At 36.2% G+C, this 27,915-nt stretch overlaps 1 protein-coding gene across 4 annotated transcripts in view; it reads left to right on the forward strand.

Moving 5' to 3' along the window:
- LOC110442761 (kinase D-interacting substrate of 220 kDa-like) overlaps positions 1-25,844 on the forward strand; it is a 39,979-nt gene extending 14,135 nt beyond the window's left edge. Inside the window, exons 1-24 of one of the 4 annotated variants that reach the window (XM_021486518.1) lie at positions 1,421-1,960; positions 4,732-4,927; positions 8,640-8,735; positions 9,241-9,339; positions 10,203-10,301; positions 10,981-11,079; positions 11,541-11,639; positions 12,596-12,694; positions 13,038-13,136; positions 13,707-13,805; positions 14,055-14,153; positions 14,595-14,693; positions 15,045-15,222; positions 15,711-15,872; positions 16,225-16,407; positions 16,712-16,871; positions 17,126-17,274; positions 17,704-18,131; positions 19,856-20,116; positions 20,733-20,925; positions 21,548-21,710; positions 22,608-22,795; positions 23,167-23,531; positions 23,816-25,844. In XM_021486518.1, coding sequence (XP_021342193.1) covers positions 4,817-4,927; positions 8,640-8,735; positions 9,241-9,339; positions 10,203-10,301; positions 10,981-11,079; positions 11,541-11,639; positions 12,596-12,694; positions 13,038-13,136; positions 13,707-13,805; positions 14,055-14,153; positions 14,595-14,693; positions 15,045-15,222; positions 15,711-15,872; positions 16,225-16,407; positions 16,712-16,871; positions 17,126-17,274; positions 17,704-18,131; positions 19,856-20,116; positions 20,733-20,925; positions 21,548-21,710; positions 22,608-22,795; positions 23,167-23,531; positions 23,816-25,081 — 4,794 coding nt within the window. In that variant the 5' untranslated portion in view covers positions 1,421-1,960; positions 4,732-4,816 and the 3' untranslated portion in view covers positions 25,082-25,844. Of the gene's footprint in view, positions 1-1,420; positions 1,961-2,002; positions 2,150-3,778; positions 3,917-4,731; positions 4,928-8,639; positions 8,736-9,240; positions 9,340-10,202; positions 10,302-10,980; positions 11,080-11,540; positions 11,640-12,595; positions 12,695-13,037; positions 13,137-13,706; positions 13,806-14,054; positions 14,154-14,594; positions 14,694-15,044; positions 15,223-15,710; positions 15,873-16,224; positions 16,408-16,711; positions 16,872-17,125; positions 17,275-17,703; positions 18,132-19,855; positions 20,117-20,732; positions 20,926-21,547; positions 21,711-22,607; positions 22,796-23,166; positions 23,532-23,815 lie in introns of those variants that run through there. The other 3 variants (XM_021486519.1, XM_021486520.1, XM_021486516.1) reach the window with 3 other exon arrangements.
- Positions 25,845-27,915: the final 2,071 nt, after the last annotated feature.

A 27,915-nucleotide genomic window follows, 5' to 3' on the forward strand; every position in this document is an offset into this window, starting at 1 on the left:
CCACGGCCGCCATTTTGAAAACCTATTTCAAACTTAAAGTCAAGTTCTGCTGGACCGATTGAACTTAAAGTTTGTAGGAATGATCGACTCATGGTCCTGACAAAGTGTTGTTATTTTTCAGGTCAATCATAAATCCAATATGGCCGCCACGGCCACCATTTTGAAAACATATTTCAAACTTAAAGTAAAGTTCTGCTGGACCAATTGAACTGAAACTTTTTAGGAATGATTGACTCATGGTCCTGACAAAGTGTTGTTATTTTTCGGGTCAATCAGAAATACAATTTGACTGCCATGGCCGCTATTTTGCTACTAAGTTCTAATAGGCCGATCTCACTTAAAATTGGTCTAGGAATGATCAGCTCATGGTCCTGACAAAGTTAAGTTAACATTATACTATTTTTTACTCAAATTGGTACATATTTCAACAACAAAAATAAATACTGTAGACTCAGGTGACCGTTTAGGCCCATGGGCCTCTTGTTATTGAAAATTATGATTAAGGGATGGGCTATTATGACTCTTACTCAACAACATGTTCTTTATTATTTACTGCCATATGCATTCTGTACTGATATATCACCTCCTTTATTCCATTATTTGAATCCTCCATACACAGCATCCCTGAGTACTCTCGGCACTTTGATTTACATCTGATCGGGGAATTGAACCCTGGGCGCCTTGGTGAAAGGCATGTGCGCTATCCACTGCACCACCCGACCACTGTGATATGTTTTATCAATTTGTTTGTTTCTTAATGTATATTATCTTTCATGCCATCACGTGACCTCAATTGTAAATATGTTATGTATGTTTGGAGAAGTCATCTATAAGTTGTAAAAACTTACCGACTGATCCTATTGTCATATTATATGTCAATAAGATATGTTTAAACTAAACCACCCAACAACCCAGAACTGCATATATGTGATAATGAGAGCATCCATTTTGTTTAACATTGCATAATTATGAAACTTAATTTTAGGATTGAAGCTTTTCAGTAAGCTTTATTGTTTGATGTCATGTGTCGAATAAAGAAAAATGTAAACAGTTTTGAGCTGGCAATTTATTTTAAGTTTTACCCCAGCTTAGAATACATGGCTCAGTAACTTTACAGAATGTACATGCAGGGATATATTGAAACAGGACCTTTATGCTGGAATAAATCCACAAGTTGAGTAGGGATTAACTCGATTTATTGGAAACATGACCTCTTTTTCTTGAATAACTTAACTAGATGTACACATATCAAAATTGTAACAGGACCTCATTTAACTCTTGACAACCCTGGGATGTAATAATAGAAATGTCCTATCACAAAAAGACTTATCAGGTGGCGCTGGTTAACTTTAGTATGCTGGTTAGCTTTACCGTGATAGGATGGGATATTGAAGTATTTCAAATCACAATGAGAGTGCTACAAAATGCATGGTCTGTGTATGCTATGTATCAACTTTTAGTGCACAAGAATCAAAACACATGTTAAAAGGCTTAATAATAATGATAGTGGGAATTTATTAATAAACAACTGTTGGGCCAGACTAGATTTCCATGTACCTGACAATCATATGTAACAGGATCTGTATACTGGCCTATAAGTGACAACAGCTGATCGTGTGGCTTTCAAAAAGATAGGAGGTTGTGCTGTTACCTAGTACTGATGGAGGATATCCCTACCTACTGTAGTGTCTGGGTAACAGCTGGGTCGGTGAGGTTATAACAGGGACTATAGTTACAGGTACAAATGTACCTCCTGTGGACAGTGGATAGAGACGTTGCCTAAGTTACAGGTACAAATGTACCTCCTGTGGACAGTGGATAGAGACGTTGCCTAAAGACAATTGAATGTATACGTACAGTGTGTATTGTAGGATCACTTACAAAATGTAGCTGCGTGATGTTTTTTGTTTTATAAAGTTCTGCACTAATGACAGTGAAGGAGATTATACATTTTGTACAGGTAGGTACATTTATATAGTTCAAGACGTGACTGAATAGCGTGTAATATGTATATGCACGATCTGTTGGTCGTGATGTTACAATGCCATTCCCCTGCTGCTGTATAGAAAACTGTATGCATGCAGGTCTTCATGCACTGTGTCAAATATATGGCTGTCAGAAGATATTGGTAACGTATATTTGCTATCAGGTATGGTTCTTGATGGTTATAAATTAAGTTCCATATATCTTGTATGTTGAGTGCACTTTGATAATTTTGTACAAGAATATTCTTGTATTTTTTTTAGTTTTTTTTATCAATTTTGTACTTACATTAGTTACATTTAGTCTCATTACAATTCATGAAGTCCAATGTGTTTTATTTTCTTATAGCACCATTCAATCAGATGACCTGCATATACAAAATATTAAGTAATGTTTCAAATGCAGCTTTGCTATCAATGGAAGCTGATAAATAATGTCTACCTCTGGGACAAACTGTTACTATCACTCTGAAAACGAATTTGCTAAGGAAGATTTTAGACATGATTTGTCAGTATAGTCAAGGTCACTGTTACTAAACATGTCTTTAATTATCAAATTTAATACATAAACTGTTATATTTTGTTTGCAATTTCTTCTAAATGATTTTGGAACAAATAACCGAAAAAATATCAATAAATTTGTACTGTCATTTTGAAGCATTCAATTTGCATGTGTGCACATTTCTAACAACATTAGTGTGCCATACTTTCCCTAAATTTATATGTCTTTTTAGGTGACCTATTCTAATCGCTTTCCGTCCGTCGTCGTGCGTAAACTTTTTTAAATTTTCAACTTCTTCTCGAGAACCAGTGGATTGATTTTTTTCAAACTTGGTCAGAATCATCCTTGGTTGATGTGGCTACATAATTGTAAAAATGGGATTCCTACCCCAACCCCTGGGGCCAGGGCGGGGCTCCAAACGGAAAATTAACCAATATTTCAAAAATCTTCTTCTCCAGACTCGGAGGTACTTGGGGAGGGGGTATAGTTTACTATAGTTTATATAGGGAGATAACACTTTTGGGTATATTTTATCCATTTTCAGCAGAAAATTACTCAAACTTAGTCAGAATCATCTTTGCTGAATGAGGGTATTCCATTGTAAAATTAGGATTTCTGCCCGATCCCGGGGGGCTAGGGCAGGGCCTCAAAGGGAACATTAACCAATATTTTCAAATTCTTATCCTTTGATGATTTCCACATCACATCTAAACAATAAACTAAAGCTACCAGTTCTTATGATATAACTCAGGTGACTGCTTAGGCCCTTGGGCGTCTTTTTTTTTCTCAATCTCATGTATGTCACCAGCAATTTGAATATATTTTTCACACTGAAGATGACCTTTTCGCCCTGTTTTCATTTCATCTTTCAAGCTGTCTTGTTAACTTCAGCAGACATATTCCAGTATATATTTGTACGAGGAATTCAGATTAGTCTTTCCTTCAGCTACACACTGATTGTCAATTTGTTTGCTTAAATGGTGAGGGCTAAGTTGAGCAGATGATATTATAGTCAAAATAGGTTTGTATTAGAATTCTAATTCTATTGTTTGAATATGTTTATGCTCTAAAAGTGTGTACTAGTACTTAAAACAATATTGAATTGACAAGTTTATGTACACTATAGTGTACTCTGACCTTTGGTAATGTGATGTAAATTAAAGGCCATTGGAGCATGCTGACACATATTACCACGGTCAACTGACAGGAAGGCAATACTTGTAACCCTGTTAGTGGTGATCTCTTAATAATGCTAGTTATATATAACAGTTGTAGCTGTTAGTTATATGGGGTCTCGTGTATTTTCAGCAGTATCAACTGATCCCTCACATTCTGGTTGATGTTGATCACATTCAGGAGGGATTACCCTAGTTATAATTGACACTCACTAATTGAGATCTGACACGGAGGACTAAATTGCCTTAAAATTGAAGTAAAATGACTTAATTTTTACCTTTTTTTCACTTTTGTATATGTTATATATATGCAATAGCTCAATTATTGTAAATTTTTTGTCATTAACTTTCAACAAGAAAACAACATAACTAACAAACTAGTGTATAAATGTTCATTCCTATATAAGTTCTAACCAAGCTATTCTCACAGCACTTGTAACTGACTGAGAAACACATTAAATGATGTTCAGGTATTTCTGAGTATTGTCCTCACTGTAAATATATGCATAATGGACACGTTTACAAGGTTTAGGAAGCACATTCTGCTGAGTATATATACAGTATATGTATTATACAGGTAGACATTGCTGATTTATTTAATATATGTGTAGGCTACATATTATTTTTATTGTTATGTATACAGTAATAACTTACTAAGGATGTCATTAATATCACCCGGTAAATAATTTAAATAATTAATATCATTTCTCTATTGCCAAGCTGTGCAATGCTGTAGATAAATTGCACAAAAAATATTACATCACTTGAGAGATTAATTTTTGATGAAATAGTTCATATGTAGTTGTAAGATTGCACCTGGTATATGCTTGTGATTGTGTTTTGGTGTCTGGCTGGAGTCTCTTCACCATAACATAGGCCAGCTGGCCAACGAGTGTAGACCTTCAGATGTACTACACTGGATACCTACTGATACAGAATCAAATCCACAGGAATTGCTCTTATATATGTACATGTGTTATGTAAGAACACAGCACAGACACAGGGTTCTTCTCCAGATCACACTTGTGTATGATTACGTGCATAGTGAGAATTATTCACATTTTTTTTTTAGGCGAGAAATTGTGATGGATTGGACGTAGCAGATAGACAAAAGTGACTCATCTGTGTGAGGGGAATCAACAACATCAGTATAAAAGATGGGCACTTTCAAGGCGCAGCTTCTTTGGGACAGTATAAATAAGGGTGACCTAACAAATACCATCAACCTCCTAGAGAATGGTACCATCAACCCGGAGGAGAGAGACGAGGTAAAGTAATAATTGTACAGGTAATATCATACAGGTGTAAACATCCTGATGACTTGTGAGCGCAAAAACAGCATTATATTTATGTACAGGTAAAACACCAATCTCCATGAAAATAATACCACAAACCCTGAAGAGAGGTAATGTTAGATAGTTGAAGTGTCAACTTCCTTTAATGACCTGTGAGAAATAGAGAGAGATGAGGTAAACGTGCAAAATCTACTTCTATAGGCAACATTTTACAGGTGTATTAACAATTTCCTATAGAAAAGTAACATAAAAAACTTGTACATGTATAACATCCTGGTATTATACATATATCAACCTGCATCTGTAATGATCGTAGGGTATAAAAAAATGTGTTCAGGTATAATATAAGTGATGTTCTTACTGGCAATTCTTATTTGCATGAATAGCTAAGTCAAAAAAATTGCTAGTGAAAATATATAAATGTACTCAAAATTCTACTATATAAAGCATGTTTCTTTTTCTTATAATGACATATAATTTTTATTGATTTTTGCTACCTATACACGAGGATGAAATTGAAGGATTTATACTAATTAGGGCCCCGTATTGGAGATACGGGTGCCCTATAGTAAAAACTCTGTCTGCCTGTCTGTCTGTCTGTCTGTCTGTCCGCCCGTCCACAAATTTTGTTCCTGGCTGATAACTTCGGTATTTATTAACCGATGTACATAAAACTTGGTCAAGATGTTCAGTTTATAAAAATACACATTGAGGTAAAAAGTCAAGGTCATTAGGTTCAAAGGTTAAAGATATTATGAAGCAAAGTTGATCAGAATGAAACAAGGAGTCAACTGACCAAAGGTCAAGGTCATCGGGTCAGGGGTCAAGGTCAAATTTTGTAGCTTTTCACTAGTGAACATTTCGCTATGACATTATGAAGCAAACTTGTTCGGAATTAAACAAAGAGACACACTGAGGTAAAAAGTTCAGGTCAAAGGTCAAGGTCATGAGATTCAAAGGTCAAGGTCAAATTTTGCATCTTTTCACTGATGAACATTTTGTTATGACATGATAAAGCAAAGTTGATCAGAATTAAACAACGAGTCCACTGACCAAAGGTCAAGGTTAAATTTTGTATCTTTTCACTGGTGAACATTTCGCTATGACACTTTGGAGCAATGTTGCTCAGAATTAAACAAGGAGTCAATTGACCAAAGGTCAAGGTCACTTGGTCAAGGTTAAAATTTTGTACCTTTTCCCTGATGAACATTTTGATATGACATTATGAAGCAATGTTGTTCAGAACTTAACACAGAGTCAACTGACCTTAGTTCCAGGTTACTGGGTCCAAAGGGTCAAGGTCAAGTTTTGTATTTTTCACTGATGAACATTTTGTTATGATATTAAGAAGCAAAGTTGGTCGGAATTAAAGAATAAGTCAACTGACCAAAGGTCAGGGTCACTGGGTTAATGGTCAAGGTCATTTGGGTCCAAAGGTCAAAGACAAAGTGGATCTCTGACTTTGACCCTGGCTCTTGATGGAAAGGTATATAAGGTGAAATAAAACAAATCAAAGCTAACAAATGAGTATTGCACCGGTAATTACATTTCTGTTAGCCCAGCAAATATGGAGGTGGAAGGAAACACATCACATCATAGTACATGTAAAATGTATATTTTGCTTCCTTGGGATTCTTTTTGAAGTCCAAATGTCAAACGTCAAGCTCAGCTATATGGGCAGATTGCTTCTTTGATGATTATGGGGGATATAATTGCCACAAGACGGGGCCCTTACTGACCTGTCAGTGTTCTAGTTTGTAAGCAGTATCACCCAACGTGTAAAAAAAAATCAGTTTTAAAGTACATTACTAAATGTACATATAAATCTGACACAACTGCTTCACAAAATAACTTTTGATACATATTTCGGTTTTATAGTTATGTTCATTCTAATGAAGGGTGTTTATGGGTGATCTTTGTAATGTTCGTTCTAATGAAGGGTGTTTATGGGTGATCTTTGTAATGTTCATTCTAATGAAGGGTGTTAATGGGTGATCTTTGTAATGTTTGTTCTAATGAAGGGTGTTTATGGGTGATCTTTGTAATGTTCGTTCTAATGAAGGGTGTTTATGGGTGATCTTTGTAATGTTCGTTCTAATGAAGGGTGTTAATGGGTGATCTTTGTAATGTTCGTTCTAATGAAGGGTGTTTATGGGTGATCTTTGTAATGTTCGTTCTAATGAAGGGTGTTTATGGGTGATCTTTGTAATGCTCGTTCTAATGAAGGGTGTTTATGGGTGATCTTTGTAATGCTCGTTCTAATGAAGGGTGTTAATGGGTGATCTTTGTAATGCTCGTTCTAATGAAGGGTGTTTATGGGTGATCTTTGTAATGCTCGTTCTAATGAAGGGTGTTTATGGGTGATCTTTGTAATGCTCGTTCTAATGAAGGGTGTTTATGGGTGATCTTTGTAATGCTCGTTCTAATGAAGGGTGTTTATGGGTGATCTTTGTAATGCTCGTTCTAATGAAGGGTGTTTATGGGTGATCTTTGTAATGCTCGTTCTAATGAAGGGTGTTTATGGGTGATCTTTGTAATGCTCGTTCTAATGAAGGGTGTTTATGGGTGATCTTTGTAATGCTCGTTCTAATGAAGGGTGTTAATGGGTGATCTTTGTAATGCTCGTTCTAATGAAGGGTGTTAATGGGTGATCTTTGTAATGCTCGTTCTAATGAAGGGTGTTAATGGGTGATCTTTGTAATGCTCGTTCTAATGAAGGGTGTTTATGGGTGATCTTTGTAATGCTCGTTCTAATGAAGGGTGTTAATGGGTGATCTTTGTAATGCTCGTTCTAATGAAGGGTGTTAATGGGTGATCTTTGTAATGCTCGTTCTAATGAAGGGTGTTAATGGGTGATCTTTGTAATGCTCGTTCTAATGAAGGGTGTTAATGGGTGATCTTTGTAATGCTCGTTCTAATGAAGGGTGTTAATGGGTGATCTTTGTAATGCTCGTTCTAATGAAGGGTGTTAATGGGTGATCTTTGTAATGCTCGTTCTAATGAAGGGTGTTAATGGGTGATCTTTGTAATGCTCGTTCTAATGAAGGGTGTTAATGGGTGATCTTTGTAATGCTCGTTCTAATGAAGGGTGTTAATGGGTGATCTTTGTAATGCTCGTTCTAATGAAGGGTGTTAATGGGTGATCTTTGTAATGCTCGTTCTAATGAAGGGTGTTAATGGGTGATCTTTGTAATGCTCGTTCTAATGAAGGGTGTTAATGGGTGATCTTTGTAATGCTCGTTCTAATGAAGGGTGTTAATGGGTGATCTTTGTAATGCTCGTTCTAATGAAGGGTGTTAATGGGTGATCTTTGTAATGCTCGTTCTAATGAAGGGTGTTAATGGGTGATCTTTGTAATGCTCGTTCTAATGAAGGGTGTTAATGGGTGATCTTTGTAATGCTCGTTCTAATGAAGGGTGTTAATGGGTGATCTTTGTAATGCTCGTTCTAATGAAGGGTGTTAATGGGTGATCTTTGTAATGCTCGTTCTAATGAAGGGTGTTAATGGGTGATCTTTGTAATGCTCGTTCTAATGAAGGGTGTTAATGGGTGATCTTTGTAATGCTTGTTCTAATGAAGGGTGTTAATGGGTGATCTTTGTAATGCTCGTTCTAATGAAGGGTGTTTATGGGTGATCTTTGTAATGCTCGTTCTAATGAAGGGTGTGTTTGGGTGATCTTTGTAGAATGGGAAGACTTTCCTGATGCTGGCTTCAGAGACGGGAGAATTGAACATTGTCAGGGAGCTGCTGGAGTATGTCGACACCAATGCTGTAGACAATGTAAGTAGAACTGGTCTATCTTTTTACTCCCCCATCGTCAGATAGTGGGCTGTTCAATATATAAAGGTAATAGATATGTGACCTTGACCTAGACCTGACATATAGAATTCCATCTATCTAACTCCATGCGTACACCCTGTTCCTCTGATTTAGGGGATGAGACATTTAAATTAGAAATAAACAATTGGGACCTTTGTAGCTTGCCTTTAAAGTGTAGGTTCAAAATAGTGTTATACATTCAATAATTTTGGAATATTAGCCATACAGCTATTTGATGATTCTAAATTTTCGAGGTATGATCAGTACATTTGTTTTTCAGTAACTTTAACTATGTTTGTCAAGTTAACCTCATTACTTCTAAAGGCAGGCAAATGTATGGGGAAATTATTCACATCAACATTTTGGTCAGTCCGTGCCAAGGGCATGGTAGGTCAGTCTGCTGTGTAATGCTTGATACTCTGGTAACAACTTGTTTATGTAAATATGATTATGTTATTTTTTGAAGGACAACTGGAGTGCCTTGATGTGTGCTACCAAAGGGGGACACTTGGAAATTGTGATCGAACTTTGTGAGAAGGAGGCCGACATTGAGCATAGAGACATGGTAAGTTTACTGTGAACATGTCAACATTGAACATGGAAATATGGTAAGTAAGGATATCAACATTGAACACAGAAATATGGTAAGTAAGTATGTCAACATTGAACACAGAAATATGGTAAGTAAGGATGTCAACATTATCAACAGAAATATGGTAAGTAAGGATGTCAACATTGAACACAGAAATATGGTAAGTAAGGATGTCAACATTGAACACAGAAATATGGTAAGGATGTCAACAATGAGCACAGAAATATGGTAAGGATGTCAACATTGAACATGGAAATATGGTAAGGATGTCAACATTGAACATGGAAATATGGTAAGTAAGGATATCAACATTGAACACAGAAATATGGTAAGTAAGGATGTCAACAATGAACACAGAAATATGGCCAGTAAGGATGTAAACAATGAACACAGATATATGGCCAGTAAGGATGTAAACAATGAGCACAGAAATATGGTAAGTAAGGATATCAACATTGAACATGGAAATATGGTAAGTAAGGATGTCAACATTGAACACAGAAATATGGTAAGTAAGGATGTCAACATTGAACACAGAAATATGGTAAGTGAGGATGTTAACATTGAACACAGAAATATGGTTAGTAACGATGTCAACAACATGGAAAGAGTACATTTGGGGAATGTACTAGGAATCCCTTTATACAATAAACAGGAATAGAAAATAAGAAAAAAAATGTACCTTACCTGCTGATACATTATTGCTTTGAGTTTCTAAAGGAGAATTTTCTGGTTAAATAATTCCATTTCAAGAATTACATATTTTCATGGTATATCCAAGAAGAAGTATATTAGCAGGGTTACCTCTGAACTAATTGTTGACCTGTCGTTGTTAGATGGGATGGACAGCCCTGATGTGTGCGTGTTACAAAGGCAGGGAGGAAGTGGTCAGTGAGCTACTGGACAGGGGAGCTAACTGCAATAGCAAGGCTGAGGTAGGTGACAAATTGTGCTCCATTCTTACATTTATCTTGTGTTGTAAGGATTATCGTAATTTTGTGTTCAGTTGACCATTCTGTTTTTGTAAAGTTTTGTTAATGATACTAGTTGTGTAGAATTTAAATTAAAACACTAACCGCTGTAACTGCTGATTTTAAAGAGGACTTTAGGGAGCAATGTATCTTGTGTTTGTTCATTTTATTATTAGTAAGGAAGATCATTAGATGTAGCCTAATAAACAACATTATGGTTAAATAGGTTTCCAATATATACATGTATTTCACCATAGTGACAACATTACAGTTATCTAGGTATCCAATATAAATACCTATGTATATTCAGGAAAACCTGAAGAGCCCTGTGAAGGGTGAAAGCAGCTAGGTTTTTAGTCGGTCGTTAGATCTTATTTTTTCTATATTTATTTACTTCACATGGACATTTAATCCTTTTTTTTATTATCTATTTATATATTACCTAATAGTATGAACATGTCCTTGTTAAGATCTCATTGTGTTGAGATTGAATGAGCAACTGAGGAAAAACTATGTCAGCAATGAATGAAAGGAAACAGGAATTGAAACATTAAAGTCTTGCTATTGAATTTGATCTCTTAAACACTTGTGGAAGATTTTCAACTATTATATAGAGGAGAGATGTCTTTGGTTCTATTTCTAGTTCAACATGACGTGTCTGGCTTGGGCTGCCGGTCGAGGCCACACTCAGATTGTAAAGGAGCTGTTAAAGCATGGGGCCAAGGTCAACATGTCAGACAAGGTCAGGACTTGATTCAAAATGGGACAAAATAGAGACATTTAGTGTGGATTGTATACTGCAATGCTAATTATTCTGTGGGATTCACAGGACATAGATATAATTGTGAAAATATTATCAATATGAATAGAGCAGATGCAATATCCGCAAAAATAGGTCATATTTAAAGATTGCAAAATTTGAAATCTGTTACCAGTAAACTTTTTTTAAAAGATGTATACGTAAAATTTTATTTTCACATGACATTTTTGAAAATTTAGAAAACTAAGTAAATGTTGTTTTTATTAATATAAATATGAGAAATCTTTCTGTTTATTTATCCATATTGTAAATAACCAGGGTTTCCAAGAAAAAAGAAAGAAATTTAAATGATATTGACAGTTATATCAGTTCTCTGTTTATTGCAATATTTATGGAAAAAACAACTTGGTAACAATATTTTCATGTATGGTGATATTTCACAGTACGGGACGACTCCTCTGATCTGGGCCGCTAGGAAAGGATATCTAGAGATTGTTGAGGCACTGCTTCAAGAGGGAGCCAACGTGGACACGACAGGCATGGTAAGGACTGGCTTTAGACATTGTAGTACAGGCTTCGAGGTCAGCATCATGGCTAGGGAGAGAAATCTATGCATATTTGTGTGGCTGGTTCGAATATCACTGACACTACCAATGGTAGTTCCGTCATCTGAAAGAGCATCTCCATTAAACATGTTTAATTACAAAATTAGGAAAGGATTTCCCTACAGAGAAATTGAATTTATTGACAATGCTTTAAGATGTGAAACTGAAGTCTGGACAGAGAGGTATTCATGGTTAAGTTATGTGGTATCTATGTTCTTACCTGGGGGATCCTAAAATAGATCATGTGATCTATTTTGGTATCAACAAAATTCAGACCTCTGAAACACTAGTAGAGTCGGCGATACTTTAGGAATGAAATGTGATACAAGGTACATATGTCCAGAGCTAATGTTGTTATGACCTCATGAATGTTGAAAGAAATAATATCATTCCTTATATTTAGATTTTTAATCGCTTTAAATATTCCAATGCAAGCATAGATAAAACAAATACATGTATTGTTTTCTGTTTATACGTGGGGGCCATGCAGTAGAGAGAACAGCTTGTTTTCGCTGGAAAATGTAAAACTTCTCTTGGTCCTAGCAACAGCATGACAACAAAACAAACAAAATATAGTTACTTTTTCAAATTTAATTTGTAGAATTTATACAATTGGTATATTATTATCATGCTCTTTACACACTTAATTTAAGCATTAAAATCAAGTCAATCATGTTTAATATTAATTCATAGTAGCATATCAAAACTACATCCAGGGCTGTTCCATGGCGGACGTGAACCAGGTACGTCATGTGTACGTCACTTTAGTGTATCAATACGCAGTGATGAGGTCACTTGTGTTATGCAAAAATGAATGTCATTTTCGTCAATGGATCCGAGCATACAGAATGTAAATATAAAGATATTTAACACATGGTACATCTCATTGACAGAATTCCTGGACCGCTTTGCTGGTGGCAACAAAGTACGGTAATTCTGAGGTTGTCAGCCAGATCCTGGAGTATGATCCAAATATCAATGCTGTTGATAAGGTAATTTCGAAAGTCGTAATGAAATTGTCTTAATTAATCTGAATATTATTGAGCATATATTTCTATAAATCTAAAAAACAAAACAGACTGCAACTTAAGGGGTTTTTTGTGAGAATATTTAGCATTTAGGAATACTGATACATAAGCACAATATAAAATGATTATCACTTGAAATTTAAAATTACTGTTATACATGTATAATTTAATAATCAAGATCTTTTAACATTAATGAGATTGTTAATTGCATGCAATTCATCCTTTTAATACATTATGATGTGTTTATCAAACATACAAGATTATATAGGAATTCAACTACATGTATATTAATCTCCTTTGTTTTAAGGATGGTTTCTCTGCTCTGACCATAGCAGCCAAGGAGGGCTACATAGAGATAGCACATGACTTGCTGGCCAAGGGGGCTTATGTCAACATCGCTGACAGAGTGAGTGGGGATCGATAGAAAAAGAACAAAGTTGCTGTTAATAACGTTCCACCGGTTTCAAAAGATGAGGGTCTACAAGGTCCTTTTGGTACCCCCAGAAACCCACTTTCGGTCAAAGTTCTACCTTAGTTTTTCCGCATATCCTACAATAGGACATCTTTGAACAAAATAAGGAGGTGAAAATCAGAATATACCGGGGCCCAAAAAAGGGCCTTGTAGACACTCATCCTTTATCTGTGTGCATTATTTTTAATTTTTCTTTAGACAACAATGTTTGATGTGATTTTAAACATATGTTATTTTAAAAATAGAATTAAGACAATGCAGTTGATTGTCATAGGACTTATTTGAGTTAACAAAGTGTGTCAGCACAATGTTTCAATGCTTGATACAATACATGATACCCAGATGTATGTGAAATTAACCCCGAACAATCTTCACCTCAGTTTATGACTGTCTCCGTTTAATGCATACTATCTGTTGATTGAACAATGATAATGTTATGATTCTCCAGGTTGCTTTTTCACAAAACTTTTCCATCATTTATTGTTAAACTGGGCTATATCACAGGCTGGAGACACAATCCTGATCCATGCAGTAAAGAGTGGCCATGTTGAGATTACGCGGGCCCTGTTAAACAAGTATGCTGACGTGGATGTCCAGGGTGCGGTATGTAACTGTCATTATTCCTTGGCTATTTCTCCTTTAACACACTTTAAAGATGAATCAGTTGACTGGTCCATGCTGAAATTTGATTCAGCCATTATTGATGAATGGCACCTCTTAAAAACTCGTGTGTTTGAACTTTGGGTAATTATAATATAATGATTGCATGACTGCATCCCACACTGTATGCACATTCATAGAGTGCTTTTGTGAAGGTACTGATGGTCCTGATGTTGAATTATTTGTTTGTAGGAGGGAAAGACGGCTACCTATTGGGCAGTAGAGAAAGGTCATGTAGACATCCTGAGGTCACTGCTCGATAACAATCCTGACCTGGAAATTAGTACAAAGGTGATTTTATTGAAGCTGAATGTAAATTAGATTGAAATGAAATGTGGTAAAAATGTATATATATTCTATTCAGATAATCTAAAACAAGAGCTTATTTTGGAGTATTTGAACAACTTTGCATCCACATTATTATAATCATTATTACTTAATATATGTCCATGTTACCTGAACAAGACACTCCAACAGCAATTGGATGAATTACATGTCAAAACTAAGTCGAATTGTGTCCATCATTTCCTTGAGCATGTGATTTTTTTAAACAAAATGTAGTTTTAGTTTTGAAAATGTGATTAAATAAATAACTGTTTTCAGTCAAATACCATCTATCTTTTCTCTCTCTTGGTGGTTCTATTAATATAGAAATCTCTGGGTCTTTATAATTAATACCCTACAATATAGAAATCTCTGGGTCTTTATAATTAATACCCTACTTTTTTATAGGATGAGGACACACCACTGATGCGGGCAGTGAGGAACAGAACTGAACAGTGTGTCCGTCTCCTTCTGGACAAGGGTGCCAAAGTGTCTGCTGTTGACAAGGTAACTTACACATCATAGATAGCACATAGGCTTTCTTTTCTGTCCACACAGGAGTTTGTTGAACATAACTTCGGGGGTTAGGGAGGGGGTTCTTCAAACTTCACAGGGTATCTGTCAATGAGATGAAAAGGAACCATGTAGGTTTCAGGGTTAAGGGTCACAGTGACTTTTATGAAAATTGTTTCTGGACTTTGGTAAGATATATTTTCTAAAAAAGACAGATAAATTTGCAGGAAACAACCCACAGGATGAAGAAGATTCCAGATTGAAGTTATGGTGAAATTCTGGAAAAAACTGTCAAATTGTTGGTATCAAAATATTTAGTAACAAACTTATTTTAATGTTTTTTAGAGGAGTGACAATGCACTGCACATCTCCCTTCGAGCCAGGAGTAAACGTATAACCGAGCTGTTGTTGAGGAATCCTCGGAATGGTCGCCTGTTGTACCGCTCCAATAAAGCTGGAGACACGCCCTACAACATTGATGCTTACCACCAGAAGAGCATCCTCACCCAGATCTTTGGACATCGTATGTACAATTTGCTAAAAATTGTAGCTAGCATTATACATTGTAGTATTGTATGTACATCTTAGTTATACATTGTAGTATTGTATGTACAGTTACTAATACAATGAAGGATTGTAGTTTATTAAAGAAATACAATGTAGCCTCATATGTTAGTGATATGTAGTCTACTAACAGCATTGTATGAAAAGATAACATTATATAAAGGCTTGTAATGATTAAAATTAACTACCTGGGTACTTAAATTTATATCCTTTGTCCATGAAAAACATTGACAGAAAAAGGTTATTGTTTAGTGACACTGTTGGAGAAATTTGAATATATTTTGTTCTTTTTTTAGCATCTCTGCATGAAAGAGTAAAATATTCTTACCTCTAACTAGACACCTTTGAAGTATAAAATTAGGTTAGGAACTGTATTCTGATTACATTTATATCAACATCAATGAAATAGGATTTATGCTAAAACTATACAATTGGCAACTTTCTTAGGGAACCTGAATGCTAATGATGGTGAAAACCTGTTGGGATACAATATCTACACCAGTGCCCTGGCCGACATACTTAGTGACCCCTCCCTCAACACACCTATTACTGTTGGCCTGTATGCCAAGTGGGGCAGTGGAAAGTCCTTTCTCCTCAGCAAGTTACAAAGTAAGTACAGTGAGCCCTTCCTTCGTGTGTAACCAAAGCGGGCCGGGTACACAGGTATGTCTTCAATGCTTATACTTAAGAATTCAAACTATCACAGGGTGCCAAGGTAATCAGATATAACACTAACACATGTATCATGTGTAAAGTAGCATGTAGTCTGCAGAACAAAAAGATTCAAACATGACATTGTTATTCTCTTTAAAGAACAGGTACTTCACAACAGTGTTATTTTGTACTAGTTCATCAACTATTTTATATGACTAGACATTTCATGTGACCAAACATATCATTTGACCAGACATTGTGTTCTACAAAGAGTGCAGTTGATAATGTAACATGTTTTGTGTTGCAGATGAGATGAAGTCATTCACAAAGGAGAGTGTAGAGGAACACTTCACTCCATTCTGTTGGGCCTTGTTCTTTGTTCTCCTCATCTTTAATAATGTCGTGGGTGTCACCATGGCCCTCATCTGGGGCTGGCAGTACGGCCTTGGAGTTGGCCTCGGCTTGTTTCCTTTTGAGTACGTTTGTCTGGGTAAGTACATTTATCTAACAAGTGTTTCTTATTGAATATGCTGATGAGTCAACCTTAAGTTGAGCACGAGTACCTTTGTTTAGGTGTGTGTATATGTGGGTTGGTGGTGTGGGCTTATTTTGAATACCTGCATTTTGGTAACTTTTCCTAATAGTCATACTAGTCTCGGACTGTTTTGTTTGTCCATGTCATATATTTGTCCTGTCTATCTGTTATGTTTGGCTGTACCATCTTGTCTAAGTATGAACTGTGTGTTGTTTTATTGTAGCCCTGGTGTATGAACTATGTCTTTGTTTTGCTGTAGGTCTGGAGTACCACCTTGCCCAGAAGTATGAAGTGCGCATTGCAGTGTCGATCAGTCTTTCTTTGGGGAGGAAGATGTTATTACTCAAGCTGCTGTTAAAGGTGTTTTTCTGTAACCCTGCACAGTGGCCCCAGCAGATCAATGATGGTCACTCAGTCAAGTAAGTCTCGCCACTCAACCAGCTAACATTAATTACCAATATTGCTTTCTACATGACCTTGAAAGTTGTTGTGTATACATGAACAAAGCCTCATATATGACCTTGAGATACTTGACCTTAAGATTTGGTCTGTGTTCACAGGACAAAGCCTTCAATATGACCTTGAAATATTCGACCGTGACACTTGTTCTGTGTACACAGGACACAGAAATGTATCCTTCTATTTGACCTTGAATGTTGTTGTATGTGCACAGATTCCTGTTTTCCGAGAGTACCCGTCTGGTGAGTGTGGGAGGAGAGAAGTCACTGGCAGCCATGGTAGGGACCTTGGGAGATGTTCTGGAACAGGAATATGGAGTACTAGTAGCAAGGCTCTTCAGGGTGTTCAAACCAAGCACTGGGAGTATGTGTAACAGTTTGTCTCTTCATTTATAGACATTTGTATAGTAGTGACTGGTAAATGTGTAAAGGTATCTCCCTTATCACATACTGATAGATTACCTAAAGTTTCCTGATATACTTCTGAAGTACAATATCTTTGAAATATATTATTATGAAAATGTTGTCTTGAGAGATAAAGGAAAAGTTGATCGGATGGCAGTTGAACCTGCAACTACAAGCATATTTGTCTATATGTTTTCTGGACTGAGACTTCGGTCCAATAAAGTGTTCTGGACCTCTGTCCAATCTCTTAGATGTTATTCTATGAAAACATTGAAAATCAAACCAAAATTTCTGAATATTGTTGATAAAGACGTAATAGGATGTATAACTGTATTAATGATGTAATCCTTTGGATGATGTTGTAACAACAGTTCTGTTTGTTTGACAGAGATATACAGGGGGAGGTTTAAGTCCCTGTGTTGTATCCCGTACTTCCTGATTGTTATCATCGTGATGCTGTGTATAGGCGTAGGCGTCACGCTGGTGGTCACTAACGGAATCGATGATGACAACACGGTGTCTGTCAATGCAGCCATGATAACGTTTGCCTCTATTGTTGGCTTGTCCATCATCAGCAATGCCTTCACCTGGGGCAAAGCTCTGTTGGCCTTGCTCCGCTCACAGCAGTCCAGGATTAACCAAGCCGCAGACAAGATTGACGTCATCAAGATGGACGGCCTGATGCAGAAGCTGAAGTATGAGGTGGTGCTGATGACAAGAATGGTGACCTGCATGGATAAGTTCACAAGCAGCCAGACTCGCCTGGTGGTCATCGTGGACGGGCTGGACAGTTGTGAACAGGACAAAGTCTTACAGGTTAGATATAGGCTACAGCCTTCAGTCCACAGTTAATCATGTGAAGTTACAGATATGATACTGGTTACAGCGAAATTTCCTTCACCACCATCACTTTGAAGAGTCACAACACAAGAATTTCCAGAGGCAAACATTTCTACTTCTGCAAAATATATTTTTGATAAAAATACAATTATAGCACAAGTATTTATGAAAGTTTGATCGAGATGAAAATAAGGGTACATTCGCTTATCCAGTTGAAACGGTTGAACCAGTTGAACCTGTAAAGAAAACGACAGGTACAGATCTGGACCGAGGCTGACCTCAGGAAATTTTGGTACATGTAGATTGAGGGGTCAAGATGTACCTGACGGAAACTAAAATGCTGACTATTGCCAATTTCCGTTATTTCTTTCTTAAACAATGTCAAGTCACATGTAGTTTTTATACACCCATCAAATTTGACAGGAGTATTATGGTATGGGGTTGTCCATCCATCCGGCCGGCCCGCGTAAACTTTTGTTTGTCCGGCAATCTCCTCCTAAATTTTCCACCGATCTCTGAATCTTGGTATACATTATAACCATGATATGAAGTTGTGTCTCCATTAAACGAATTTTGATTCGACAATTTTTGCAAAAGTTATTGCCCTTTGTTTATTTCTGTATTTGATTTTTGTCCGGCAATCTCCTCCTACATTTTTCGACCGATCTCTTTGAAACTTGGTATACATTATAACCATGATATGAAGTTGTGTCTCCATTAAACGAATTCTGATTCTACAATTTCTGCAAAAGTTATTGCCCTTTGTTTGTTTCAGTATTTGATTTTTTGTCCAGAGATTTTCTCCTACATTTTTTATAGCATTCTTAGAATGATGCAGATCTTATTTCAATGTAAGAAAGTATATAACACTATATGACATTCGACGGGCGTATATTGTTCTGCCCCGCAGTACTCTTGTTAAGATATGTTATGTAATTTAGTGGATGGATGAAAGAAGGGCATATTATTCTTGATTCATAGTTTTTTTATTCTCTGAAACTGTGCATTTTTAGCACTGCTTAAAGAACTGTCCAATTAAAGTGTGTTCATTTATCGTGGAAAATTTCTGCACCACACGTACCGTTTCAATCGGGATACGCGAATGTAGCCTTAGAAACATGTAGTAGACTGACTTTGTTGATGTTGGAAATATCACTGAATAACAAGACTATTGTACAGATAACACACAAGAAATACTTATACAATGTATCTACTTTTATCACATAATGTACTGTGTTATCCAGTGAATATACCCATGTCATATTTGTTTTCGTATTAACCCTTGTAAGATGACCTATCAGCCCTGTGATTGGTTGTAAGTTTCAATTGTTTCAATTGTGACATCATGCCGAGGACAAGTAAATGACGTCACAGACTTACGCACTGTAGTCGAAATGGCGTTTTTTTACATATCAAGGTTGCATGAAAATTGCCGTTTTACACGAATAAATGCCACAAATCTTGATTTAGCCAGAGGCTCACTAAATTGAAAATTCTTAGACTTGTTTCATAAATCTCATATGAAATGAAAAATTGTGTAAGATCCTATATATATGTTGTATCAAGAAAAAAAAAGTTTAATTGCTTTAACTATTACTTAAGTTGTAATTTATGCCAAATTTGAGAAATGAATTCAAGATGTTACAAGAAAAAATTTACAAAGCAACAAGAAAGAAATTTGAACTGTTGTATTTTGCCAGGTGCTAGACATCATAAAGGCCCTGTTCTCAGACGTAGATTCACCCTTCATTACCATTCTGGCTGTGGATCCTAACATCATCATAAAGGGTATCGAGTCCAACCTGAAGCTCGACATCCATGATTCTAATGTTAATGGGTTTGACTACCTCAGGAACTCTGTACACCTTCCCTTCTACCTGCAGAGTCAGGGCATCAAAATACAGAAACAGGACATGGCAGAAAGCCCCACCCCCGGGGATGAATCACCTACTAGAAATAAGGTAAGGGTAAAGCTGTCTTTGGAAAAGGCTACAGGAAAATGATTTTAGATACAAGTTTATTGTGATATGTTCTTCTGAAAATAAGCTGATAATTAAGTTGTTTGATTTATAAGTGTAAAGAAGAAGTTGCTCCTCTAGGAATAAAATTATATGTATTAATTGCTGAATCTTCAATGTTGCTTAGAAATACACATCCTCTGTAGTAGCCATAGCTTACCCTTTTTCAAGATTTTTGGCTTGAAATCCTAATCAAGGCACCACTATTGTAACTAGCCATAACTAGATCTCTCTAAAAATAGGACTCTTAAATTTAAAAGGGAATAAATCAAAATCATCTGCATTGAAGACTAACCATTTGGCCTCTCTCTGATGAAATATTAATGAAAAGTTTCTATCCCAGGAATAAGATCGGGTAAAAGTGATCCTTCTTTGAACACTTTATGAGAAAATTGTGGTTGTGTGAGGAAATGAACGTTAAATTATCTTCTATGAGAAAGATATTGCAATGTTGTGTACAATGTATTTTCGATAACAATAACAAAGCTGTTCTAAAGTTCAAAATGTTGGCATGAAATGAGGAGATATATGACGTTGATGATACAACATAACATTACAGACATTCCAGCATCAAGATTCCGTGTGGTCGTCCTACTCCAGTTTAGATGGTAAAAGACGATCATCTCAGCGCAGGGATACCAGTAGTCATGCCTCTAATCTGGACATAAGCCAATCGCTGACCAAGAATGACTACTTCAGCGACATCAACCCTCGCAGCATGAGGCGCCTCATGAACATTGTGGCAGTCACAGGTCTTAATCACATCTTATTATATCCTTACATCTTACCTTTACAGCAGAATCATCCCAACCAAAATGGATTAATAATAATAAGTTTGATAAATAAAACCGGCTAGGCTGGGGTTTGTAACCCTCCTCATAATTGTTTGTAGTACATGCACTGATGATTGTTCTACGAGTAACTGTATTGTGAGGCAGCTAAATTACTCTGCACGATTTTGCGTTGAGAAAGTCCCAATCTGTCTCTTTAAACTCTGGCTTGATAGCGGACCTCAATTAGTGGTGGCTGGATTAACAAGGCCTTACTGTAGATATTTACAAGAATAATATTGCAAATTTAAGTTATTTTCAACTTTTTGAAAGATTGTTTTTATATTGACCATGTCATAGTTGTCAACTATATATTAAGACATTTGTTACTTGTTATCTACAACCCTTTTGGTATCCTTAATGGAAATAGATAAAATAATTTTATCTTGAAATTAATATATAAAAAAAATCCTCATATATAAAGTATTCAAGATACCAAATGAAATTCAATGTACATTTTGATATTGTTAGATAGGAATAAGAAGTAAATGCTTAACTGGGTGATTTGAATGATAAAGTTGGATGAATGTACCTGTGTTCGTAGGCCGACTGCTGCGCGCCTACAATATAGACTTTAATTGGCATCGTCTGGCTGCCTGGATCAATCTGATTGAACAGTGGCCATACAGGGTATCCTGGATCATACTGTACTTTGAGGAAAATGAAATGCTGGACTCGTCAGTAACACTGGCCTCACTTTACGACAGGTAACAATGCAAGGCCTCCTGAACAGCATTGCACAAACATGGTTTAATGGACAGAAAGGAACATGCACAGGCATTGTCATTATTGAATAGTGCATGGTTATCAATGAACGCAAAATGTCTTAACATGCCGGACTTGAAATGATATTCAGTAAATTTCATACTGGACTCTAATACATGGCAAAAAAAGGAAGTTAAGATGGTCAAAAACTGAAAATTCATGAATCCAGACATTTATATCGGGAACAGTGTCCACACTAATTGTGGATTTGAGATATGAAGCATGAATAATAGAATATTCATTGACTCTACAATTCTATCGACTTCAGATTTATTATGGTATATGTATCAGATTTATTATGGTATATATGGTATATGTATCAGATTTATTATGGTATATATGGTATATGTATCAGATTTATTATGGTATATATGGTATATGTATCAGATTTATTATGGTATATATGGTATATGTATCAGATTTATTATGGTATATATGGTATATGTATCAGATTTATTATGGTATATATGGTATATGTATCAGATTTATTATGGTATATATGGTATATGTATCAAGTTTTTCACATAGGGTATAATTAGTGAATTAAATTTGAAATAAACCAAAATTGAACCACACACATCTAGAATTTCCTGATTGCAGTCCTATTGAAGACCATGGGATATGTAGTATAAAATGAAAATTCAATTTGATGCAGTTGTCGGAATATGATCTTTAAGATTGGTCATATCATTAAAATAAATGTCAATATCATGTTGCAGGCCTATTAGCTGAAGGCCACTGTTGCTTTTCTGAGGAACGAGTAAACTCTCCTTGTAGGAATAGTGTACCTGTTGATATTTTCTTGAGTGGAAGACAATATCTGTATCTGTATTTTGCAGGGTTGTAGACAGTATGCCGTCGTCTCGAGATATTGAGCCTCTATTGGAGATTGACCGCAATGTTCGTAAATTGGAAACCTTCCTTAGGACAGGGTCCAGGAGTAGTCCAATCCTCAACGTTGGTGACCTGAAAAAGTTCCTTCCATGTGCCATCAACCTGGACCCTTATCTTCGTAAACTTATAAGAGGTGATCTATTCATGCAAATGAGGTTTTCAGTGCTTTTTGGTAAAAAAAATAATTAAAGTGTACGCCCTTGAAGAAATTATCAGATGTTTTTTGGCAATTTTAGGGGAAAACTTGTTTTTGAAAACATTCATAATTATGATACAGATACAAAATTATGTAATAATCTTGATTTAAATTTTTTAATTGTACAGACATTTTCACATTTACGCATCTTGGGGAATAGGTGCATATACTTCAAAGATTTGTCTTGTCTGTATATGCTGCCTTTTAAATTCTTATCCTAAAAGATACAGCGATACAGAAATGTGTATAGGGGTAAAAATCTTTGCAATAACATGAAGGTAATCATTTCCTAACTATCTCGTTTTCAGAGATGCAGAAGAATACAGATCTGTATGGACAAGGGAACCCATTCCCTGTGGCCAGCCCTAAACCTGGCCCCATGGCTGGCCCTATGATGGGACCAATGGTTGGGCAGTTGGCAGCCCCACTCCGTGGACAGGACTCACAACTTCTACAGCGCAGACAGGCAACACGAAACCAGGGAGCGGGATTCTCGTCCTACTCTATGGATAGAAGCCTGCCTATGGCTCCTCTACCCTACCCACCCTACCCGGGCACGTACCATCCTCAGGCCTACATGGGAATGCCCTACTCCCAAGCTTATCCCATTCCATATAGTTTTAACTCGCAGAGTGCTTACAGTGTTGATCCAGCATCACAAGTCAAAGTTGAGGCAAGTCTTCAGATATTTTTCTTTATATGATTTAAAATGGCGTGAATATTCTTTATTTTTGCTACTGTTTTAATTGGTAAAATCGGTGGCAAAGAGTTTTCTCATGACAACTTGGGTTTTTTTCGTACTGATATGAAATTGGAGAACTTCTGGGTTAAATAGGCTTATTAATGATATAAATTATCAGCAATGTTTTCAGTTAAAGGCTTATACTATACATGATTAAGAACCTAAAAACTGCAGTGTTCATAACATTTTACAGTTCATTTTTGTCTGACTTTCAGGGCTTTGAGGAGAAAAAGCTAAGCATGCTTAGTGTGGAGGAAATCTGTGATTTTGTGTCTAAGGTCAAAGGAATAAACCATTCCATGTTGGAACAATATCAGGCCTGTATCCATGACAACAATGTATGTGGACTTGTCTTGTCAACATGTGACCTTGGAGAGCTTGGGAAGGTCATTACTATGAAATTTGGGGATTGGCAACTTTTCAAATCTGCAATTATTTCAATGAGAAATAGAGAGGAAGAATTGTTGACGCTAGAAGAAGAACAATTGGACGCTTTGTCTTCCAGTAGAGACGTTAGTCCAGATAATGATCTACACAAGGCAAATGGTGGTGAAGAAACTGATATCATAGAAACAGACATTGGGAAAATGTCCGGTCAATCCATTTACGAAGACAGAAAAAAAAAATCAATACTAGTCAATGCAGATTGTGTGAGACGGAAGTCCCAATCTAGTGCTGTCGAAAGAAAAAAGTCTGTTCAGATCAGTGATGATGTGTCATTTTCAGGATTTCATGAACATTCTAATGTTGGGTCATATCGTCCGTCCTTGGTGAAGCAGGACTCTGTGTACAGTGGTCAGAGTCAGCGATACGCTTCTTCTGTGGATGGAAAAGACCCCGACAGCGATAAAGCCATGCCACGCAATGACAGCCTAGCTAGGCAGATGGAGTTTGAAACTGGTCTCTTGCATAAGGCAATGATGCACTTCACAGAGGAGGATCTGGAGGAGTCTGGGGAGGAAGACACTTCCCCACTTACCTCATCCGTCAAGTTTGGACTAAGCGATGCTGACTTTCCAACAAGGGACAGTCCTAAAAAGGATACAGAACCTCTTTTAAAAAAGAAACCACAAAAAGACAAAAAAATGAGTGCTGTAGGATCATTATCATCAAGTGTAGAAAAGCTCAGTCGAATGTTTTCCTCAACCTCTTCTCTGTCCCTTCCGAATTCTGTACCCAACGAGGATTCCATCGGTTTTACCGCCATTTCTATGCATCCTGTAGGACCGGACTCTGTTTCTACATTTCCCAGTGGCTCTGTGGACATGGTAAATGAGGTGAGTCCTAGAGGAGCCTCCTCGGGAAGTCAGTCACAGCTTCCTCAGGACGTGAGGACTTTGGAGGAGAGTGTCCAGGCTTACATAGCATCTTCCACGGAGCAATCTCCCATTGAACTCCCAAACAAGGGATCCATCCAATACAGTCCTGTCAGATCTGAGGAGTCTTTTGTAGAATTTGATAATAGGGAATCAAAGGTGTAAATGTAGAAGCCTAAATGCTTACTTTGGTAATTATATTCAATGTTACATTAACCTTGAAAATTGTCAAAAAATGTTGCATTTTGTACTGGCTTGCCTTTATCATCAAAAGCATTACACAGAAATCAAACTGGCTTGTTGAAGGCTATTTCTGTCTGCTCCATATTAAAAAGACAACACATGTTGGTACAGTAAAACCGCTCTAATCTGACACCCTGCTGAACACTATACAATGAATTTAAGTAAGTTAGACAGAATGTCATAAAACTTTGGTCAGACTAGACAGATTTTGCTGTAAGAGGTTTATACAATCCCATGATGGCATCCTAATATCTCAGGAGAATGAGAACTAGTAATAGGAACAAATGAAGATTGTGTGGATAGGTTTAGCTTTGCTTGTGCATTGTATAGCCAAAAGTATGCACCAGAACGCATTTGTTTGTGATTATAAACTTAAGCCAAAGTACAATTAATATATGTATAAAACATTTTCTGGTATTGTGTACCAGGTCCATGTCAAATTAGTCTGATGTTGTGTTTGTATCAAACTAGAGCCATCTGACTTGCATTTGATTTGTCTGATTTGGTTTTTGTTTAGAGATTATAAAGAAAATATGCGATCAGTTTTTGTACCATTCTTCATCTCAGGAAGTCTCTTCAGAAAATCACTAATAAATCTAAAGAAAATTATCTTTTACTCATTCACCCCCTGAAATTTCATAATAAACTATTCCAACCTTTGAATTGGAAGAGTTCAAATGTGTCTTCAGGGGTGAATGAGTTAAAGTAAATCCTAAACAAGGAAATATCAACAAATGTAATTATAATCAATATTTCCTTCTTGTTTCTAGAACAACTTATCAATTTTCTGGCAGTGTAAAATGTTGTAGGAAATGTGATAATCAATGCGTTGTGTCACCCACAATTTCAAAAATTGAGAAAACAAAGTGTGATAAATTGCGATTTTAGAATACTTGTTAGTGTGAGCCTGTTAATGTCGAGTTTAAGCATCAGAAACTAGAATTCATGAGGAATTTTTTTCAAAACTTTTGTGACATAGCACTAGCAGAGTATATGAACCTGCTAAAGGGACCAAGGATTAGCTTATTTACAGGAACATACCGGTAAGTGTGTGTGTGTGAAATGTATATTAATTTTGAAATTGTGAGTAGACACACTTCTAAATCAAATGAAAAATCAAATAGCATGTGAGTGACATATTCTATGGTTTCAATACCAATGGCCATTGATTAAATAATATATTGATTTTGTCACATTTTGAAAATTTCCAAAATAGTTGTTTTTTGGTAAAAAGTGAAGATAGTACTACTCTAGTGGTGAATGTTTGTAAAATTAAGGATGTTTATGTGGACAATGTCACAGATGTCACAGATGTGGACAATGTCACAGATGTGGACACTGTCACAGATGTGGACAATGTCACATGGACAATGTCACAGATGTGGACAATGTCACAGATGTGGACAATGTCACAGATGTGGACAATGTCACAGATGTGGACAATGTCACATGGACAATGTCACAGATGCGGACAATGTTACAGATGTGGACAATGTCACAGATGTGGACAATGTCACATGGACAATGTCACATGGACAATGTCACATGGACAATGTCACAGATGTGGACAATGTCACAGATGTGGACAAATAATCTAATATACATGGAAACTGTACTGTCACATTTTTATTTGACAACTGTTGTTTGTTTTTTGTTTTCAACTTTATTTTGATATTTTGATCGATATTATTGTTGAATTTTACAAGTGCAATGTACAGTTTTGAATTTCCTTGTTTTTCTGATCAAAGCTTGCTTTAAAGATACATGGTTTATACACAATAGCCCTGCTTTGTGTTACCTAATCTCCTGTGTGATATACCACGAATTCCATTATCAGCTTTAATATACTTGTCTTTAAAACATTGTTAAAGCATATTATTTATACAACCCCCCTGTTTTGTTATACACTTCAAGTAACATTAATTGTCAGCCAAAAACATTTGCCAAATTTACTGTATATATCCAGGAATAACCCCATGCCTGTTAATAAGCCCACCCATATCAATTGTAGTTCAGTACTGTAGAAATGCTAAATAATGGTATTTCATTGTCCTGTAACCCCACCCCACCCCACCCCCCTCACACACACACACACACATGGATCCCTGCCNACGAGTGTGGCTAATATTTTGATATTTTACACGAGTGCGCAGCACGAGTAAAAAATATCAAAATATTAGCCACACTCGTGAAATATATTTGTTTTTACTGAAGACACCATTAAATTTTCTATTGATTACATTTTTAAAGCATAAAACATGAAAAAATGTAATGCATTAAAAAAGGGCGGGAACAAGGCTGTGCGCCATTTTGAATGGGATACTCAATGCAATTCCGACGTTTTCTGTTGTTTTCTGGTATTACTGCCTATAAAAATATTATTAATTGTATATTTATGTAAATTCTTATGTGTGTGTACCAAACATTTACCATAACAACCACTTATTCTACCGTTGCTTCATTTGAATAGTGATATTTTCACAATATCACACTCATGATGTATCAAAGAAATAACATGTGGCCATAGGTGATATTTTTGTTAAATGGCTAACCCCTGTATAATGATATGTAAAAAATATATAAAAATAAAACTGTACTAAAATTGGTATAAGCGTGATGAAGTGGGCTATGTGAGCTTCATATTTGTAAAAAAAAGATTTTTTTGGTTCGAGAATAAAATTTAGGCCATAATCCGAAAGGGTGCCTTCCGCCACACGAATATCAAATTGACACTCTCTCGTCAAATAAAAAATCCC

Source organism: Mizuhopecten yessoensis, unplaced genomic scaffold, assembly GCF_002113885.1.
Source record: "Mizuhopecten yessoensis strain PY_sf001 unplaced genomic scaffold, ASM211388v2 scaffold716297, whole genome shotgun sequence".
In the NCBI taxonomy this organism is placed as follows: Eukaryota; Metazoa; Mollusca; class Bivalvia; order Pectinida; family Pectinidae; genus Mizuhopecten; species Mizuhopecten yessoensis.